General features: G+C 44.4%; 2 protein-coding genes across 8 annotated transcripts in view; both read left to right on the plus strand.

The window, feature by feature from the left end:
• LOC123609414 (zinc finger protein with KRAB and SCAN domains 4-like) overlaps nt 1–21,087 on the plus strand; it is a 455,099-nt gene that overhangs the window by 160,062 nt on the left and 273,950 nt on the right. The window lies entirely within an intron of this gene.
• On the plus strand, nt 65–18,494 carry ZBED9 (zinc finger BED-type containing 9). Of its 6 annotated transcripts, none has more exons than XM_045500414.1 (4): nt 87–1,934; nt 11,375–11,522; nt 12,826–14,309; nt 15,380–18,494. In XM_045500414.1, the coding sequence occupies exons 1-4, from the start codon at nt 1,515–1,517 to the stop codon at nt 17,294–17,296; spliced, it is 3,969 nt and encodes a 1,322-aa protein (XP_045356370.1). In that variant the 5' UTR covers nt 87–1,514; the 3' UTR covers nt 17,297–18,494. The 6 variants fall into 6 exon arrangements, with proteins under 6 accessions (XP_045356374.1, XP_045356373.1, XP_045356370.1 ...); XM_045500413.1 differs by having other exon boundaries at nt 89–1,934; nt 12,826–14,321; XM_045500415.1 differs by having other exon boundaries at nt 90–1,934; nt 12,826–12,860.

A 21,087-nucleotide genomic window follows, 5' to 3' on the forward strand; every position in this document is an offset into this window, starting at 1 on the left:
ATACAATTTCATTGGGTTTAGGGACTCGTTCAAGACCATTTACAGAACCCAAGGGTAAGCATTTTTAATTTAGAGCTTTCCAAAAGAAATGTTGATTCTTCAAAACCTCTTGCATCAGAAATGCCAAAATGTGAGTCATCACTAGGGACCAAAGTAGAAGGAAACAGAATGGGGAAAGGACGCCATTCGGCAGTTCAACAAACGCTCTTGGGGTGGGATCTACCCTTCTCTGAGCGCTCTCAGCATAGCCGAGGGGCCATCGGGGTGGGGAGAAGGAAGAGGAATCTGGGCGGGGGCCTGAGACGCCTCTAGTGCTCTCAGGCCTCCTGCTCGGCGCTTTCCGCGGGGGCCTGGGGAAGCGGGCACCTGCCGGCACCGTCCTGTGGAGCGCGCACTGTCGGCTGCGGACCTGCGGGGCGCGCACCTGCGGGCACCAGCCTTCGGGGCGCGCACACGCCAGCACCGGACCTGTGGGGCGCGCACCTGCCGGCCGCGGGCCTGGAGGGCGCGCACCTGCCGTCACCGGCCTGCAGAGCGTGCGGCCCCGAGCAGCTCGCAGCGCGCAGGAAGCTCTCGGGCCCTCCCGCCTCTTGCCGGCGCTCTGGAAGCGCACCGGGTCGCGCAGGTGCGCCTCTGGGGCGGGTTTCCCGGCGGCAGCGGTACGGCTCGCCAAGCCGGCGCCGCCGCGTCACCGGGAGAGGCGCACGCTGTGAGTTGCGGGTCTCCCACCCGTAAAATGGAGGGAGGACACCCGCTCTCGCAGTCCTTTTCCGAGCCTGACTGGCGGCTGCTAGAACAGGCCGGGCAAAGGCTGCAAAACCGCGGCCGCGGCGGCCGCCGTCCGTCCCGCTGGTCTGTTCAGAACCGCCGGTCGGAGCGCCAAGCAAGCCCCGGGCAGCCTCTGCACCGCGACGCGCTCCCCCGCGGAAGATCGCGGAGCCGGGGCTCCCGCGCGCTCGCCTCCGGGGCGCAGCGGTCCGCCGCCACGACCACCGAGAGCTCGCACCGCCCGCAGTCCTAGAGCGGACCGGAAGTGCGCGCCGGGCCGGCGGGGAGGCGCGTTTCGCGGCGGGAGCGCGGGGCAGCCCCGCCGGCCGGGACGGCGGCCCTCGGAGGCGCGGACTGCGGCCGCGGGGAGGCGGCGTGTGCGCGGCGACAGGCGGCTCCGTGCGCCGCGCGCCGCGCGCAGCCCCGGCCCGTCCCTGCTCCCGGCCGGCTCGGCCCCTGCGCGCGGGGCCACGGCGGCCTCGGCTTTGCGCCTCGCAGGTAGCGGGCGGCGCGGCGAGCGGCCCTGCGACCCCTTAGCGGCTGAGAGCCCGCCGCTTCCGGGGCGGGCCGGGCCGCTTCCCTGCGGACGGAGGCGCTCGGGTGGCCGCCCCGTGGGGCCACGGAAGCCAGTCCCCTCTCTCCGCGTCTGTCTTCTGTGTTTGACGGGGTTCCTCCGTGCAGAACTTCCCTGACTGAGGAGCGGGCGGGACGCCCCGCACCTGCCCAGACCGCAGGTGGCGTCCAGCATGGCCGCGGCCTGCGCGCGCGTCCCAGCCTCGGCTAGCCCAGCGTCAGAGGCGCACGGGGACATCATCCAAGTGAAGGTTAAGGAAGAAGACCATGTTTGGGATCAGGAATCCTGCCTGCAGAAGACTCTGTGTCACACCAGGGAACTCTGTCGCCAGCGCTTCAGACACTTCTGCTACCAGGAGACGCCTGGACCCCGCGAGGCGCTGCGCCGGCTCCGGGAGCTGTGCCGCCAGTGGCTGCGGCCCGAGACGCACAGCAAGGAGCAGATCCTGGAGCTGCTGGTGCTGGAGCAGTTCCTGACCATCCTGCCCGAGGAGCTCCAGGCCTGGGTGCGGGAGCACCACCCGGAGAGCGGGGACGAGGTGGTGACCGTGCTGGAGGATCTGGAGCGGGAGCTGGACGAGCCTAGACAGCAGGTGAGACATTGGAGGCGCCTCTTCTGTGCAGAAGTTGAGGGCGTGGGTCCAAGCTGGAGTACGTGCCATCAACTCCACACTGGTGGCGGCACATTCCGGTTTGGGGCGTTATTTTTTGATCACCGGTGTAGATGAATAGATTCAGGCTTATGGGATAACAGTTTGCACGTAAGTGACAGCTAATCCACAGAAGTAGATGATGTAACCACATGGGAAACCTCGATCTATTGCTTATCAGTAGAAAATACACTTTATTTAGTGGCTGTGAGATTAAACTCTTCTGATGCCCACTGCTTTCACCATATACGAAAGCAAATCCGTATCAGGATATCAGGATATAAGGAACACCTTCTGGGAAAGACAAATAGAGAAGTGGCCACACTTAGTAGAAAGATCAGGAAGAAGGGAATGATGAGATTTGGGTTCCATAATGGGCCCTGTCACTAATTAGCTGTGTAACCTTTGGCGTATCGAACCTTCTCTGGGCTTTAATGTCTTCGTTTGTACAACAAAGAGATTAATTCCATCATTTTCTAGATGGTTTTCAGTACTTGGAGTTGTTGGTATGTGAAACGTATTGAGTGCAGTATTTGGTCTCACCCTTACGCTAGAGGTTATTTTTAAGGGAGCATACATGCCTTCTAGGACAGTAATTTTAGAACATTACGGATATTACCAGTCACATTTCTATAATGATACTATCCATCATAGTATCTGAACTCCTTAAATATGAACATTTTATGTATACAGTCTGATCCATTAGGACATGTTTTTCTGGAATGCAGATCTTTCATATGAGATTGATAAATAAGGAAATGAGACCATGTACCATTGAAATCGTTCTGGCACGTACATGAACTTTACCAGCAAGTTGATGTTTTGGGCCGCCAAGTGAGAGCAGCTGAATGCCAGGTGTGTGATTATAGCGGATGCAGCAAACTGTGAAGACGGGCAGTACTGTACCAAACGCCCATTTGCCCATTCACCTCCACATCCTTCCTCTCGGCCAGTCTCTGGTTTGGAAATGCTTCCTTGCATGGTTCCCTCCCAACTTGGTGCATTTTTTGTTAAACTTTTTTGTATTCCAGAAAATGAGGAAGCAGAGGGGTTTACAAGTGCCACAGAAGCACGCTGGTGATAAAATCTCTGCTAGCGAACATAAAAGAACAGCTTTAAGAATTGAAGAGAAGCTCAAAATTACAAGACGCTTTAAAAAAAATGGAAGAATCTGTGACATTGTGCAGCTGCTGTAAAGGAGTCAACGTTGCATACTGCTAGAGACAGTGAAAGAACTGGGAAGTGAAAGAAAGTTCTCTAGCTGGAACATCTGCCAGTGCTACAAAGTTTGTTTGGACGGGGTGTAAGGAAATGGAAAACTGGAACATTGGTTAAGTGTGTGGATTGAACACCAAACAAAGAAGGAATCAGAGGCATGCTTTCTCAAAGGGAAGTCTTCGCAATATATGAAGACCTTCAGGAAAAAGCTACAAGTGTCTTCACTTAGTGGAAGCAGTGGCTGGTTTAGTGACTTCTAGAACGGCTGTGTCTTCCAGTGCTAAGCTCCCTGGTGAACTGTGAATGCGGATAGAAGAAGCTGTACGGTTCTCCCAGGGTTAAGAAATCTGATTGAGGGGCGCCTGGGTGGCGCAGTCGGTTAAGTGTCCGACTTCAGCCAGGTCACGATCTCGCGGTCCGTGAGTTCGAGCCCCGCGTCAGGCTCTGGGCTGATGGCTCAGAGCCTGGAGCCTGTTTCCGATTCTGTGTCTCCCTCTCTCTCTGCCCCTCCCCCGTTCATGCTCTGTCTCTCTCTGTACCAAAAATAAATAAACGTTGAAAAAAAAAAAAAAAACATTGAAAAAAAAAAAAAAGAAATCTGATTGATGAAGAAGGCTATAACCTGGATCAGATTTTAATTTTGATGAAACCAGGCTGCACTGGAAGCACATTCCCTCAAGGGTCTGTATCTCTAAGGAGGAAACACACAACACACACGAGGGCTTGAGGCCACACAAGATCGTGTGATGTGATGCGGGGTGCAAATCCCAGTGGAGATGTAAAGCCGAGGACTGCTGTGAGTCCTCACGTTCTCTACGCATGAGCTTTGAAAGGAGTCGGAAAGACTAGCCTGCTGTAGTTGTAACAAGAGAGGCTGGGTAACAGGCAGATATTTATTGGTCTTTTAGGTGATTTTTTTTCTACGTGACTTAAAAAGGTAACTGCAGGAGGAAAAAATTATCTTCCAAAAGTCTTAGCATACACCAATCCCTCCTCCAACAGCTGCTACCCTTTCATCAGATACTGAAGTTCTCTTTTCTCTCCTAGTACAACTTCTTTACTCCAGCCCCTTGATTGGGGTGTGATTGCAGCCTTTGAAGCTTATTACTTAAGGAGAACATTCAAGGTGTTTATTGCACCTACAGCGGGTGAAATGCACACACAGTTTTCACATTCTGGAGTCAATTGCACATTAAACCTGCCACTGATATTACTGTGGAGGCCTGGCATGATGGTTCAGGTAGGACGGAGGGGGAGCGGACGGCTCACTTCTGTCACCTGAGGTTCAGGTAGGATACAGGGGGAGTGGACAGAAGATGATGAATGACTGCCAGGCAGAGTGCCACAGGATTGTGCTTCATGCATAAAGTCCCATTTGGAACCATATAAGCAGCTCCTTTACAAAAGAAGGGAAATGTTTAAGCAGCAGAAACTGCATCTGTAAGTCAATGTCAAAGAAGTAAACACACGATTGACGAGCCAGAACCAAATCATGGTTTTCTAAAATCACTGCATTTCTTGGAAGATGTGCAAATGCTTCTCCTCCTGAACTTCCGATGACAGAGTCTCTACTCCTCCTTCCCCTTTCCTGAGCCCACTTTGTGGCACAGTAGCATCACCTCACAGAGGTACAGTGCTATACGGGATGTAATCCTCCTTTATAGTATCTTTCTGACTAGGCTTGTATATTACTAGGGCCATGGTTTTATTAGCACTCTGGTGACAAAGTTGTGTATATCTTAAGTAGTCTATCCTGTAACTTTATTTTCTCCATAAATCCTATCACTTTTGTGTTTAGTTTTGTAGAAAGCATGTATTTTCGTCTTCCCTCCAGCCAGCACACCTCTTCCTTTTGTTTCAAAGAAACAATATAGTTTTCTTTTTTTTTTTTTCCTGCAGATGTGCCTGTTTCTTTAGAATGTCCCTCTTCTACTTTGTTGAGAAACATGGCCGTTGGTAGGACTTGGTGTTTGGTCAGTTCTGGGTAATGTTCGTATTTGATAGATTTTCATATGACTCAGGGTTATAGAGCTCTCCCGAGTCTTGTGGAGTACTAAGTTTGCATAGATGTTTCTCATTTTTCTTGTTTCTGTGTGATTTCTGGAAGAAGGGGAAATGCCACTGTTGCAGACATGCTTAGCTGCCCTCTCGGAACGCAGGCAGCCCTGCTTTCAGAAAGTGTGGGCTCTAGCTCTTCACCTTACGCCACGTTGTTTTTACAAAAGACCCGCATCAGCACAGTAACCGCTCTTTTTCGTAAAAATGAAAATACTCTGTGGATCCTTCGGGTCAGTAAACACAGGAACTAGTGTAGTTCTTTTGTCAGGGCAGCATGGCCTATATGAACTTACAGAAAGTGGGGATACTGTTCACTCTATGCCCTTTCCCTGCCTCAACAGTTTTCACAGGAACGCCCTACTTTTGTGTAGCAGGGGAAACCTATATCCCCCCCCGACACACACACACACACTTGCTTCTTCCATAAAAAGCGTTGATTTCGTTCATGTTGGCCATGTACCTACCTACTTTTCCAGCTTTGCTCCTACTGGAGTTGGCTATGCAACACAGGCCTGGCCGGGAGAAGTAGGCACAGTTTCTGGCAGTTTCTGTGAAAGCTTGTACTTTCCTTGTAAGATGGGGCAGGTGCGTTTATTCTTTGCCCACCGCCTGTCGTGAGCATAGCTGGTGTCCAGGCCTGCACAATGGTGGGCACGAGCAAGAACCCCAGGGTGGTGAGGACAGCTGCCCTCCTCGACACCTCTTGTCATGTGACAAAAAGAACACCCCCTCCCCCCATTTTTTAAAGCCAGTATGAGTTAAGTGTCTAATTGGGAAATATATGCATTTCTAATGACTGTGGCCGCATTATACCACGATTTTACAACCAGAACTTTCGTATTAGAAAATTTTAAAAATCAAATCCAGGAATCATAGAGTGAAAGACAAATGACAGTCATAACGGGTTTGAGGTTAATTTCATTTCTGTAATTCGTTACTGCCGCCCGGAGTCACCCTTTAAAGTCCGGTGGTGGACGTCCTTCCGGGACCTGGCGAGTCCCTCCGCTGCATAGACAGAAGGGTGTGCGCGGGCGCGGTGGGGGAGGAGCGGCCGCAGCCGCAGGTCTTCGGGTCCGTGTTTTAGTTGCTGTAAGAGTCTTTGCAGAACTGATAGGATTATTGAACTATAAGCAGCAGGTTCCCCTGTCCCCCGGCTGGCATATCGTCTTCACTCCACGACTCTGTTTCTCCCAGTTATGTAAAGATTCGGGCAAATTGAAACGTAGCCTATTTATTATACAAACCAATCTACATAGGATGTCTTTTTCTTTTAATCCAGATTTTTCTTTTTCTCTTTTCTTATTTTAGAGAGAGCGAGCACAAGTGAGGGAGAGGGACAGAGAGAGGGAGAGAATCTAAAGCAGGCTCCACACCCACCGAGGAGCCCCAGGTGGGACTGATCCCATGATCCTGGGATCCTGACCTGAGCTGATATCAAGAGTCAGCTCAACCCACTCAGCCAGCAAGTGCCCCCACATAGGATGTCTTATTCTTAAGATCAGAGAAGGGAAGGGGCACCTGGGTGGCTCAGTTGAATAGCCCACTCTTGATCTTGGCTCAGGTCATGACCTCGCGGTCCGTGGGTTCAATCCCAGCGGCGGGTGCTGTGCTAACAGCTCAGAGCCTGGAGCCTGCTTCAGGTTCTGTGTCTCCCTCTCTCTGCCTCTACCCTGCTTGTGCTCTCTTTCTCTCCCAAAAAATAAACATTAAATTAAATTAAATTAAATTAATGAAATTTTTTTTAAAAACGTGAACTTCATTCATACTGTGAGCATGAAAGAATCACTGGAAAAACTTGAAAAGAAGGAAATAGTCTTACTGGATACTAACCTACCGTAAAGCATCTTTAGATGACATCATGGTACTGATACATGAGTAGATGGATCAATAAAGCAATAGAAAGTACAAAAGTAGACCCAAGCACATATGAAAATTGTACAATACATTTGCCATCTCAAATCACCGTAAGGAAAAATGGGCTTTTAAATAAATGTTGGGATAGGGGCGCCTGGGTGGCTCAGTCGGTTAAGCATCTGACTTTTGGCTCAGGTCATGATCTCATAGTTCGTGAGTTCAAGCCCTGCATCAGGCTCTGTGCTGACAGCTCAGAGCCTGGAGCCTGCTTCAGATTCTGTGTCTCCCCCCCTCCCCTTCTGTCTCTGCCCCTCCCCCTCTCATGCTCGGTCTCCCTATCTCAAAAATAAATAAACGTTAAAAAAAAATCAAATAAATGTTGGGATAAAGGGACATAGCCATTTTGAAAAGGCACATTAAATCTATGCCTCATACCATATATCAGAAACAATAACCTTTAAATGTGTCAGAGATCAATACATAAAATTTTAAATACCCAACTACTAGGATAAAGTGTGAATGATGTATTTTATTATCTGGGCATACAGAATTACTCCAAACCCAGAAATAATATCAAGAAATTTTTCTTTATGAAATAATTTAAAAATGCAGGACAGAAAACCCACACAGAAATAAAAATGATAAATTTTAGTGAAAATATTTGTAAGATTTATCATAGATAAAAGCTAATCCTTTTGGCAAATGCAATAAAAATGATCAAGAGACATGAGCAGTTTTCATAAACAGATAAATGAATGACTTTTAACTGTACAAAAAGATGCTCCACTTCAATCATAAAATTGCAAGTCAAAACTACATTGAAGTACTTTTGTCACCTGTCAGATGGCAAAATTTCAAAAGCTTGGCAACACAGTGTGGTGGCCTGACTGGAAGATAGGTCCTGTCATATGTCGCTGGTACACGTACAAGATGGCACCTTTCCTTTGGGGGTGGGGCAGATTTGGGCACCATCTAACGCCTACTTGTGCATCTAACGCCTGTTTGTACCCTTTGACCCACCCAGCAATACCCTTTCTGGGAATTTGCTTTGAATATACGCATCTACAAAGAAGAGACGACATAGACATAGTTTTTCATTGCAGCTATTTGTAAAAGCAAAATGTTGTAAGCAACCTAAATGCTGATCCATGTACAGCGACTGAATAAACTGTGGCGCATGAATGTAACGTGGGACCACGTACATAAAATTGAAGAGGGTATCTATGAACTGGTATGAGATGACCTCTGGAGAATATTCTCCTAGCAAGTGAAAAAAGGAAGGTGTGTAGTATACAAAAGTATAGACACATTTGCATTAAGTTTGTATATATTATGTATATATGTATATAAGTGCCAATATTGGTGTATATGTATGTATATATGTGTTTTACATATTTTTGCAAAAATAAACTGAGGGTAAACCATCACCAACAAAAATGGTTTCTTATGGGAGTGAAGGGGGAGTAGAATATAAGCAATATTTCTCTGAATACGTGTTTTGATTTTTGGGGGCATCTGGGTGGCTCAGTCGGTTAAGTGTTGGATGCTTGGTTTTGGCTCAGGTCATGATCTTGTGGTTTGTGGGATTGAGCCCCACGTTGCTCTCTGAGCCGATGGCACAGAGCCTGCTTGGGATTCTCTCTCTCCTCTCTCTGCCCCTCCCCTCTCCCAAAATTAATTAATTAATTAAAAACTTTTAAAAACTGTATGTTTTCATCTTTTGTACCATTTAAATGCTTCAAATATTTATTTATTTTTTCACTTGGATACTTTATTGGGACTTTTACTTTCCTGTCATAACTTCTGCATTTGGGAATGCTATGGAAATTTTGTATTGTTACAATTTTTCAAAGAAAAGATACATTGGCTTCTAGAGTAAAGATACATATAGCTTTTTTTTTTTTTTTCTTTTCTAAATTGGCTTAGAAAAAAGTGTTTTTTTCATGACACTTAACAGAAAGGCAGAAACTTGGGAGTCCCAGTACCGGCTGTTCAGAAATATCTCCTAGAGAAAAAAATTCAAAAGCAATGTTTCAAATACTTAAAAAGCAATGTTAAGGGGCACCTGGGTGGCTCAGTCAGTTAAGCATCTGACTTCAGCTCAGGTCATGATCTCACAGTCTGTGATTTTGAGCTCTGCATCCGGCTGTGTACTTACAGCTCAGAGCCTGGAGCCTGTTTCGGATTCTGTGTCTCCCTCTCTCCCTACCCCTCCCTCGCTCGCTCTCAAAAATAAAAAATAAAACAAAAACAATAAAAAAAAAATAAAAAGCAATGTTAAATTCAAAGTGATTAAACACAGAAACAGATGAACTCAACTGTATATCAAATTATTATTAATAACAGAGCAAAAAAACAAGTAACTTGGACACAGTACTCTGACTATATGCTCTTAGTGGAATACTTACTGTCTGTGTACATATAAAGCTGCAAAGATATTGATTTCACATAGTAGGTATGTCGTTGGAAATGTGCTACAACCCGAAGCATTGTAAATTCTGATACTGTTCTGTGTTTATTGTAGGTGAGGGCAAATGAGTAAATATATACATCATATTGAACTAAGTTTTTGTTTCACCGTGGGAGAAGGTATATGTTAAAATGGAATATAGAAAGGTGAAATAAATCTTACTGTGTTGAAATTGGATTGAATTCATGATATTCTGTAAATATGTTTACCAGCTCTATCCATGAAAGTGCCTGGAGGGGACGAGGCATCATTAACAATGAGCCAACCTCCTACTCAGTCTTTGTTACTAATACCGTTGCTCCAAAATGAATCAAGACTTCTTGGGAAAACCATTGAAACTAGTCCTGATACAGGGAAAAGACAATGTGGTCATGTGTTTATTTTTCTGGAAAAATGGATGTGACCTACCAGGGTCATGTTCAGACAATGCCTGATCAAAGGGGCCCCAGGGGCCAGATGGGAGACAGTTGGCGACCAGCATGAGTAAGGAAGGAATAGATTACAAAATAAGTCTATAGTGATATTCAAAATGATAGAAAGCTCTTTATGGGAAATTGCTAGCTAATAAATGTAGAAGAAATTATAAAGGCAGGCAGCAGCCCCCAGTATAAAAATTGATTCAAGCAAAAATCATCAGTGAATGCTAAAAACATTGGGGAATAGGCTATTGATGTACATGCACGCTCTTACCCCATTGCTGACTTAGTAATTACAGTGGGAAAATGAGTGCATAGATCTGGTGATCACGGCCTTAACTAACTGATCAAATTTAGCATTATCGATAATGAAATAACTTGATAGCATGTGCCCTGTGACATGACACCATAAGTACACATCACTTACGTAGTATTCTTCCAAAAATTACTCACCAGAATCTGTTTGTGAGGAAATAAGACAAATCTCTGACATTCTATAAGATAACTGGGTCTGACTTTTCAAAATTGAATGTCATAAAAAAGATTCCTGTCTTTTTTAGATGAGAGGAAGCAAAAGGTATAATGTATAAATATTGTTTCATGGACTTAAAACCATAAAACATATTTTGGGGACAGTTAGGGAAATTTAGTTACAAACCATACATGAGATGGTTAGTGTAAGGAGCAGATGATGTTTTCTTTTTCCCCATGCATAACACTGGGCCAGTTTTCCACATTGACTCTAAAACAACTGTCAGATTCCTTTCTGGGTGCAATAGTCCCAATCAGATAATTTGCATAACCCCCACCCCAAATATTTATTTTTAATTGCTTACACTGAAACCCATTTACAACTTTCTTTTAATTGTCACAACTTAGGATTCCTTTAATGTTTGTGTTGTTATTCCCCAAAACCAAAACCACAGGGATGAGTACCGACTTCTGTCCAATGGAGAGAGTTTCTGTTGCATGGCTCTGCTTTATTAGTCCCAGCATTTTTTTGATATCTCTTCTTATTCTGTTTGGCATTCGTCTTAAGAATTCAGCAAAGGGGCGCCTGGCTGGCTCAGTCAGTTAAGCATCCGACTTCCACTCAGGTCATGATCTTGCAATTCATGAGTTCAAGTTGAACACGGGCCGGAGCCTGGAGCCTGCTTCGGATTCTGTGTCTCCCTTGCTCTCTGCCCCTCCCCCACTCGTGCACGTGCTTTCCCTCTCTCAAAAATAAATAAACATTGAAAAGAAAATTCAATGAAGACTTTTTTTCTTCTCACATTCTATTTCTGTACAAGAATGTTCTGAGGTTTAGCTATGCTTTGTGCAGTGATCACCTATATTCATTTCCAGATGTATCGATTTGTCCCCAGGTCCCACAGGACACAAATGGGCCTGAAACTCCTATGGAGGAAATGAGTCCCTTGGATGCGGCACAGGAGTGCCTGGGTACCCAGCTCCCATCTATGGAAGACAGAATGGAATGTGCATCTCCAGAGCCACGCCCACTGCAAGATAATGGTGAGGTCCAGAAGGAGGATGACGTTTGGGAGCGGGAAGGGTCTCCTTGCTGAAAAGCTATGAAATCTCATCCATTGCAACCTTACTGAATTCATCTGAGGGAAGGTCAGCCAGTGTTGTGTGATGCTATTAAAGGAGTTAAGCGGCCAGGTAATAATGTAAGAAATCACTGAATACAAGATTTTTGATGGATATTTTGCAATGGAATTACGTCCCTGTGGATAAATCAGAGGATAAATCAGTAGGGATGCTGAGCACTCGTCCGTGTGCCCATTGGTTTGATTTCTAAAGCCTCTGCCCCAGTTTTTGTCACACACGATGTTTAAGACTTGGATTGCTACTCAGAAATTCTACTGAAGAAAATGGAATTTCTGGTCTATGCCCCTTAGCATTTCAAGGACTGTTAATAGGATAAGGTGTAGTGGAGGCAAGAGCACAGGCTGACTGTTCTGGAGCAACGTCTTTTCCAGAATCTCCAGTATAATCAACACGTTCTACGTCTTGTGAAGTCCTAACAACTCCCCAGTTATCCTGCACCTACTAATACCCTCCTTGCTTCTGGAGCTCATGTTCTGGTTCTCATTCACATTGCCCTATATTCCCTTCTTCCCCCAAGTTCATCCTGCTTCACCCTCCTTTCCTACTCATGGCTCCACAGTGTGACACAAAATGTATTCGCGTGGAAAGAAGTGCTATCCAAATGGTGTTCTTTTCAGTCGCATTTCGAGACATTGAAACATAATCCCCAAATGTTGCTGTAACAGTTAACTTGACTTAATAGGAAAAAACGTGGTATAGTCTGGGGCTTTTTAAAAAAAGATCTATTCCTGGGGCACCTGACTGGCTCAGTCAGTAGAGCACAAAACTCTTTGATCTCGGGATTGTGAGTTCAAGCCCCACGTAGTGTGTAGAGATTACTTAAAAAATGAAGTTTTAAAAAAAAATCTGTTACTGTATTGCTGAGGCTTCTCTAGCCAAAACAAATCATCTTTTATTGTTAATAAATAAATAATAACATCAATTTGCTTCTTGTTTTACATAAAACAGTACTTTAAGGCTAATCCCAGATACTGCTCTGGAAAGTCACATCTCTTTACTAGATCAGAACTTTTTGTTCCTAGCTTGGGTTCTTCATTTACCTTCCATTTCTCCAAGGCTGGGCTCCCTAACCAAACCTGTGTTCCCCCAACTTGTGTGCCCACGCCTCTGTTTCTACCCCAAGCTCTAGTGACTGCTTGGGCAGTGTATATGTTTCAAATGATATTCCCAAATATTCTAACTGATTTTTTTCTCTATATTTTAGGGTCATTTTTGTGGCTTTCCATGATGTCTCGAAGGGTGGGTGATGATAACCCCAGTAGCTTAGACACTAATGAACCAGAAATGGAACCAGAAAACATGAGAGAGAAGTTCTTCAGGAACTTAGCGGTGTTGCTGGAAAACAAAAGTAATAATACCAAGATATTTTCTAAAGCAAAGTACTGTCAGTTAATACGGGAAGTGAAAGAGGCTAAAGCAAAGGCAAGAAAGGAGTCTGTTGACTACCGTCGCTTAGCGAGGTTTGATGTGATCCTTGTGCAAGGCAGTGAGAAGCTGATTGAGGCTATAAATGGGGATACAGATAAAGTTCGGTATTACTTACACAGTGAGGAGTTATTTGACATTCTGCACAACACACATCTCAGCATTGGGCATGGAGGACGTACCCGCATGGAAAAGGAGCTGCAAGCAAAATACAAAAACATCACAAAAGAAGTGATAATGCTGTACCTGACCCTCTGCGGACCATGCCAACAGAAACATTCGAAACTCAAAAAAGTTATAACATCAAAACCAATTAAGGAAGTTAATTCAAGATGCCAGGTGGACCTTATAGACATGCAATTGAATCCTGATGGGGAGTATAAGTTTATTATGCATTATCAAGACCTTCGTACAAAGTTGAGTTTTTTGCGGTCACTAAAATCCAAAAGGCCTAAGGAAGTGGCACATGCTCTTTTAGATATTTTTACCATTATTGGAGCTCCCAGTGTCCTACAATCTGACAATGGGAGGGAATTTTCAAGCCAGATTGTCTACGAACTCAGTAATATTTGGCCAGAGTTGAAAATTGTCCATGGGAAGCCTCAGCCCTGTCAAAGCCAAAGTTCTATGAACCAAACTAATGATGATATCCAAAATAGGATTATCTCCTGGATGCAAACTAACAATTCATCACACTGGGCTGAGTTTTTGTGGTTCATTCAGATGATCCAAAATCAGCCCTATCACAGAGGTATGCAACCAAATCCATTTGAAGGCACATTTAGCTCTGAAGCTAAACCAGGCCTCTGTCACCCTCAGTTAACCGAAGAACTCATTGCCAGCCCAAATCCAGAAAGTGAATTTGAACCAGCTGACAAAGAATTAGAGAATCCACCAGGAGCACAGTATGAAGAAAATGTTGAGACTGGAACCGATAGTAGTGATATTGAAGAGAATCTTTCTGTTACTCCTACGGTGGCCATGAAAAACCCTCCTGAAAGCAGATTAAAATTTTTATCCTGTGTAGTTTGTGAAAAAGAATGCTCAGGTACTAATAGTTGCATATCATGTGATGGAAGCGTCCATGCAGTCTGCGGGGTGCCCTCCCCACATGGGACTGCGGGCTACCATCACAGAATAACGTGCAGTCTTTGCTACGAGACCACCACAATGAAAAGGAAACATGATGAGATCCAAAGAAGTTTGACCGGTCAACCTTCCAAAATGCTAAAGCCTTCAGAGACACCATTTTCATCAGACAAAGTAGGGGATTGGGTAAGAGTTTGAGTATCTGTTGTAGATGAAAGCAGGGGAAGAGCTTCATTACTCTTCACTGTGTTCATGATGAGTGAGAATGTTTGGCAGGGTATATACTAAATAAAGCACAGGGTGGTCAACTTGGATTTGTTTTCTCCAGAGAAAAGCCCATTACTTCTAATTCCTATCTCCCCCCCCCACCACCACCACCCTTTTATCAGGTTGGAAGTTATAACCTTGAATGCTGCTTTATTTGTTGTGTGGGGTGATGACAGTCTCATTCTGTCCTGGTGTGAGGAATTCCTTGGGGGGATAAGGAAGCTAAGATCTAGGGGGTAAGTGGTGTGTGTGAGGGTGTGTTTCTACAGGAGGATGAACATGGGAAAAGCTGAACTTAATGTTACTTTGGGTGGGGAGCTGAGCCAAGAAAGGGCATCTTGGGTCAAGTGAAGTAATTGGGAAGGACAAGAGATGACAAGTTGGATTGCGAGATATGGGTTTGTGTTGAGAAAAAGTTCAGTTTTCAGATATAAATGGAGAACATGAGATAAGGCAAAAGAGCTTTATTTTAAATCCATAGGTTTTATAGAGTTAATGTGTGTTCAGCTTTGAGTTTTGAAATATGGGGGCTACACCTGATTTGGGCCAGTGGTACTGGAGTGTGATCTTCGGATCAGTGCTGGTCTGCAAACTTTATACCAGTCCACAGTGGGGTAAGTGTACTAATCAAGAGTATTTAGAAACTAGCCACAATTTGACATTGCTGTAGTGCCCAGCACGTGATTACTGCACTTGCGTTTCCGAGTAGAATGCTGGCAGGTATGGATGTTGACTCCCAGGGCAAGTTGTGTGCTGGCATTGTATAGCACTCAAGCACAGTTAACAGTACGTGATGTGTTATGGCTAGTTTGTCTGCTGTAACTCAGAAAAAATGTAAGCATTTATTTATCTTTATAACTTCATTTTAAAACCATTTTTAAATTTTTAATCAAACCTAGTTTTTAATTTGTTTAACATTATTAGACAAAGGAGGAAAGTAACATTTGTGTTTATTTATTTTTAATCCTGATTTTCAGATGGCAAAACGAGCTTCACTGGACTTGTTTGTCAAGAAAAAACATAGCCTTTCTGAATCTGGGGGCAGGAGTAGAAGAAACGGTAAAGGTGGAAGTCGGCCTGAGGAAGTGAAAGGCAGAAGAGTTCACACAGGTTTCACCCGGAAATATGACCCCTCGTACATCGAGTTTGGGTTTATAGCTGTAATTGATGGTGAGGTGCTGAAACCACAGTGTATTATTTGTGGAGATATCCTGGCTAATGAAGCAATGAAACCATCAAAACTTAAGCGGCATTTATATTCAAAACATAAAGAAATGAGTTCACAACCAAAAGAATTCTTTGAGAGGAAGAGTAGTGAATTAAAGAGCCCACCAAAGCAGGTGCTCGGTGTTTCTCACATAAACATTAGCGCCCTGCGGGCTTCCTACAAGGTGGCGCTGCCTGTGGCCAAGTCCAAGACGCCCTACACGATTGCGGAGACCCTGGTGAAAGACTGCATCAAGGAGGTCTGCCTGGAGATGCTGGGAGAGTCGGCTGCCAAGAAGGTGGCTCAGGTGCCCCTGTCCAATGACACCATCGCCCGGCGCATTCAGGAGCTGGCCAGTGACATGGAAGACCAGCTCATAGAGCAAATAAAAGAAGCAAAGTACTTCTCGCTGCAGCTGGACGAGTGCAGAGATATCGCTAACATGATTGTTCTCTTGGTGTACGTGCGGTTTGAACACGATGATGACATAAAGGAAGAGTTCTTCTTTTCAGCCTCTTTGCCAACAAACACAACTAGCTCAGAACTGTGTGAAGCTGTGAAGAATTATGTCGTCAACAAGTGTGGTCTGGAATTTCAGTTTTGTGTAGGCCTGTGTTCTGATGGCGCGGCTTCGATGACAGGGAGACGGTCCGAGGTGGTGGCCCAGATTAAGGAACTTGCGCCGGAGTGTAAAATAACACATTGCTTCATTCATCGAGAGGGTCTGGCCATGAAAAAGATATCAGCTGAACTAAATAGTGTGCTTACTGACACAGTGAAAATTGTGAATTATGTAAAATCTAATGCATTAAATTCGAGGTTGTTCTCTTTGTTGTGCGACAATATGGAAGCGGATCACAAGCAGCTGTTACTGCACGCGGAGATGCGGTGGTTATCACGGGGGAAAGTTCTATCAAGAATGTTCGAAATACGAAATGAACTCTTAGTGTTTCTGCAAAGCAAGAAGCCAGTTTGGTCCCAACTTTTCAAAGACGTGAATTGGACAGCCAGACTTGCTTATTTATCTGATATCTTCAGTATTTTTAATGATCTTAACGTTTCCATGCAAGGGAAGAATGCAACATGTTTCTCAATGGCTGATAAGATTGAAGGACAAAAACAAAAGTTAGAAGCTTGGAGAAACAGAGTTTCTGTGAATTGTTATGACATGTTCCATAATTTAACAACAATTATCCATGAAGTAGGTAATGACCTTGATATCGTCTATCTGCGAAAAGTTATCAATGAACATCTTACAAATTTGTTAGATTGTTTTGAATTGTATTTTCCATCGAAAGAAGATCCACGCATAGGGAACTCCTGGATCCAAAATCCATTCCTCTCATCAAAAGATAACTTAAATTTAACTGTCACCCTGCAGGATAACTTGCTGAAGCTGGCTGCTGATGAAGGACTGAAAATGAATTTTGAAAATACAGCATCACTTCCTTCATTTTGGATAAAAGTTAAAAATGAGTATCCTGAGCTTGCTGAGGTTGCTTTAAAATCCCTTCTTCTGTTCCCCTCAACGTCCCTGTGCGAGACCGGGTTCTCGACTTTAAGTGTCATTAAGACAAAGCACAGAAACAGTTTGAATATACATTATCCCCTGAGAGTAGCACTGTCATCCATCCAGCCCAGGTTAGACAAACTAACAAGCAAGAAGCAAGCTCACTTATCACATTAAAAACCTTAAGGTATTCAGTCGAAGTGTGCATACACGCATTACGGAATACGAAAGTTATTAAAATAGCAATTCTCTATATAAATTGTACACTTTCAGTTACATGTACAGTTTTTATAATTCTTTTCCTGATATATTTCTTATATTTATTAAAATGCAATTTTAAATCTGTTGTTTCTAATATTAAAAAATTTTGGTCTTGTATTTTGTATGTCTTTGTTATTGTTGTATTTCATTAGGATATGAAGATTGTAGGATGACTTCAGGATGGCAGTGATTTGTCTGAAATGGCAGATTAGATCAGTGAGGGGAAGTGAATTTAAGGCTGGAATTGGAATCGGAATGTCCTGGGTGCTCAGGTGGGAAGCTAATGTTAAGTTTCCTTTGTTGGTGCATGTTTACGCACAGTGTTTACGTGGTGAGGACAGGGAAACACTTATCATGTAATGGTGTCATGGCTTTGGATTCATATTCATGAATTCTGACCTCATAGCAGTGGGGGATTGGGTCATAGTGACGAGTTTAGGTCAGGTACAGAGTTTTAGATTTTGCTTGAGCTGATTGCTGTTCAGGTTCTCTGGGACAGAGCCAGGTATGGCGAGCTCTTCAGGTAGATTTATAACCTCTACTGTGCGGAGATGATTCAGAAAAATGGCACACATATCTGCTCTCCTGTCTGCACTCACTCGGAATTATAGAAAACAGACTGTTAGCACATGGCAGTTTCTTTAGGGTCAAAACATGCCAAGATCCTTGAGGAAAATGAGTCTTTTCCTAGCAGAAAAGCAACATAACAGTAAGTGCTTATTTTCAAAGAAATGTAACATTGAAAGTTGAAGACGGGAAAGATATGTAGTCATACGAAATGTCACTAATATTTTATTGATTAAAAAGTTTCATTGGAATGGATCCCAAAAATGTTAGAAAGCGGAGGAGACATTTTTCACATTCAATTCAGAACCTTCAGTAGGATTATATTTTATTGTGCGTGTTTGATAAAATCTTACAGCTTCTCAAAAAAAGTGGTCTTGGTGGATAGATATACGCGACAATGGTTTAATTTCTTCCACCTACATTTTATGTGTCCTGTCTCCTATCTGACTATATTTTGGAACTAAGGGACTTACATTTAAAAATTTTACCATTTGTTTTATTGATTGAATAAAGTATTGTGCTTCCAATTTTCAAAATTAAAAAGCAATATATGTGTGGTGATTTTATATTTATTTCTATAAATACGTCAAGTGTCTGGGAGAAAATAAACTGATGGACATAAAGAATACATTTTAAAAGAGAACTAAGTCCTCTTACTTTATCTGTAAGAAATATAAAGTAGTAGATATTTGAGAACAGAATTAGAATCATCTGGGCAGAACTTTTGGTGTGGATTTTGGCCTTCTTGGATATTTTCTTTACTGGCTGCCTGTTTCTCCTGCAAATGATACACAGGAGGCTGGATTCCTTTACCTGTACCCTTTTGCACATTGTGGGAAATTTGACTTTCTTCTGTTTCCTCCTCCCTGTGTGTTTTATTATCTTACTGTACGTTTTTTTTCAATTCAACAGCTTTATTGAGGTACAGTTTACATGAAAACATGAATTGGGTGACTAGTGACTGTAAGTCATGTGATCTTTTTCTTCCTATTTTCTGCTTGTTGTGCAGTGAGTTCACATGTCTGTAGACATGCCAGGAAGCACCTGCTTTGATTTTGCCAGGAAGTCACTTGTAAGTGATCCCTTCAGGACGAAGGGCCTTGCATTTCACTCCCAGATTGGGCGTCGGGTTAGGCCGAGGATGTGCTCATGGGCCCTGTGGCTGCCTAAGCAGGAGGAAGAGGCTGGAGAGCAGTGGTTATTCCTGCAGATCAGCTCACGGTCCCACACTTTGGAGTGACAAAGGGATGCAAGTTCCCTGTGGGTCGGCTGACACCAAGGAGTGGAAGTCTGAGCCCTCAGCTAGTGTCCCGCTCAGGACAGTGGTCCTGCAGCGGGAGAGCCCTCCAGCAAAGGCTGATGACATTTACAGCTGCTGGGGGTTGAAAGAGGTGAAGGAAGTTAAGCTGAAGGTTGATTCTCTTTCTGTACATATATTTGTGGACAAGGACCCCGCAAATGCCCTGAAAAATATCTCCCATGATCCCATGAGAAAGCTAGAATTCCAGGGTCTAATCAGAGAGCAGGTTACCAGTTGACTGTGTGTGTGTGTGTGTGTGTGTGTGTGCATACTTCGACATCTTTCCACGAACCTGGCCTCCTAGCAAGGTTTATTGCCATGAGTAGGGCTGAGTTTGGGGGAAGCAGCAGGTCAGAAGAGGGATATGCAGTTGGAGGCTTTGCAGACTTTATGCCCCGATTCAGAGGACCTCCTCCCCATCAGCCCTGGTGGTGACAAGCCCGAGAAAGAAGGAAGTGAGGAAGAAACCCAGGGCAGGGCTTTGTGCAGGGGGGAGGAGGAGGGAGGGAGAAACTGACTGGTATTAGTGATGCAGTGCGGCCCTGGGCCTCCCTCCTGGGCTGGCCGGCTCCCAGGATTTTTCAGACACTGAGAAGGATTGAGTCGGGTTGGGAGGCGCCGGGCTCTGTGGTGTTGCTGTGTCCCTCCTGCAGGGGGACCGCTAGGACCCTGCAGACCGGATGAGGAAACCAGCCCAGTTTGTACCCTTCCTGAGCACTCCTAAGTAATAACTTCCAGAATGTCTTTTCTGGTTTCACACCAAGATAGAAAGATTATTATGAAAGCTCCAAACACCATAGGATTAGGCATTATTATGATGAAATAAAACATGCATTTACTGGCTCAAAGAACATACTATGTTTTATATTCCGCTATACTTGTGTTACACTGAATACAACCAATTATTACTATTATTTATTATTGATACAACTGTGGTTTTAATTAATTAAGCCTTGGGTTCATTAAAAAACGTAAAACGGAAAGAGCACGAGGCCGTTATGCACTGTATGACTTCTAGGAGTGTGATTATGATGTGCTTTATCTTAGTAAACACAAGTTAATTTCTGACTGAAATCTCTTTTGCCTCTTTAGGAGGGAAATTTTTTCCAAATTACCATTTCCCATCTGAAAGATCTGTCATAGTTAACTCGAGGAACCGAGAGTGAACTCTGGGCAGAGCACAAGGGCGTGTGGGGTGCTATCGGTCAGGAAGGAGGCCGGAGGTGAGGAGGCCGCAGAACAGAAGCCGGTTCTCGAGGATAAACCCAGGTAAGGAGCATAGCCTTCATCCGGGAGACACGGGGAAGCAGTGAAGGGATCGTAAATAGAAGGTGACCCGAATTACAGTTCGGCAAGATTTCTGTGCCTACGACGTGGGAAGGAAAGTGCAGACTGAGAGGCAAGGAGGCCACGAGGCCTGTGTGATCGATCCTGGAGATAGTGGTGTGGATGGGGACATGTCAGTAAGGAGGAAAGCAAGGGGACGTATTGAAAGGTTTACAGTCCTACTGAATATACCAGTACAGGTGTTATGCAATATAACAGGTATCTGTATACACAAGAGCTAAGCGTCAGACTGGCTAAGAACATTAAAACTCGTTATAAAGCTATAGTGTGTGAGACATGGTGTTATGAAGACAGAGACAGACAAATAAACCACTGCAGTGTAATAGGGACCCCAGAAGCATATGGAAACCTGATACAACAGGACTGTTGCTGCTCAGTGGAGAAAAGAAAAAAATGACTATCCATTTGGGAACATATGGAATTGGACCCCTGCATTCTAAATGCGTTAGAGACTTAAATGTGAAACACAAAGCTGTAAAACTTTTTAAATAAG

This window comes from Leopardus geoffroyi, chromosome B2, assembly GCF_018350155.1.
Source record: "Leopardus geoffroyi isolate Oge1 chromosome B2, O.geoffroyi_Oge1_pat1.0, whole genome shotgun sequence".
Taxonomy (NCBI): Eukaryota; Metazoa; Chordata; class Mammalia; order Carnivora; family Felidae; genus Leopardus; species Leopardus geoffroyi.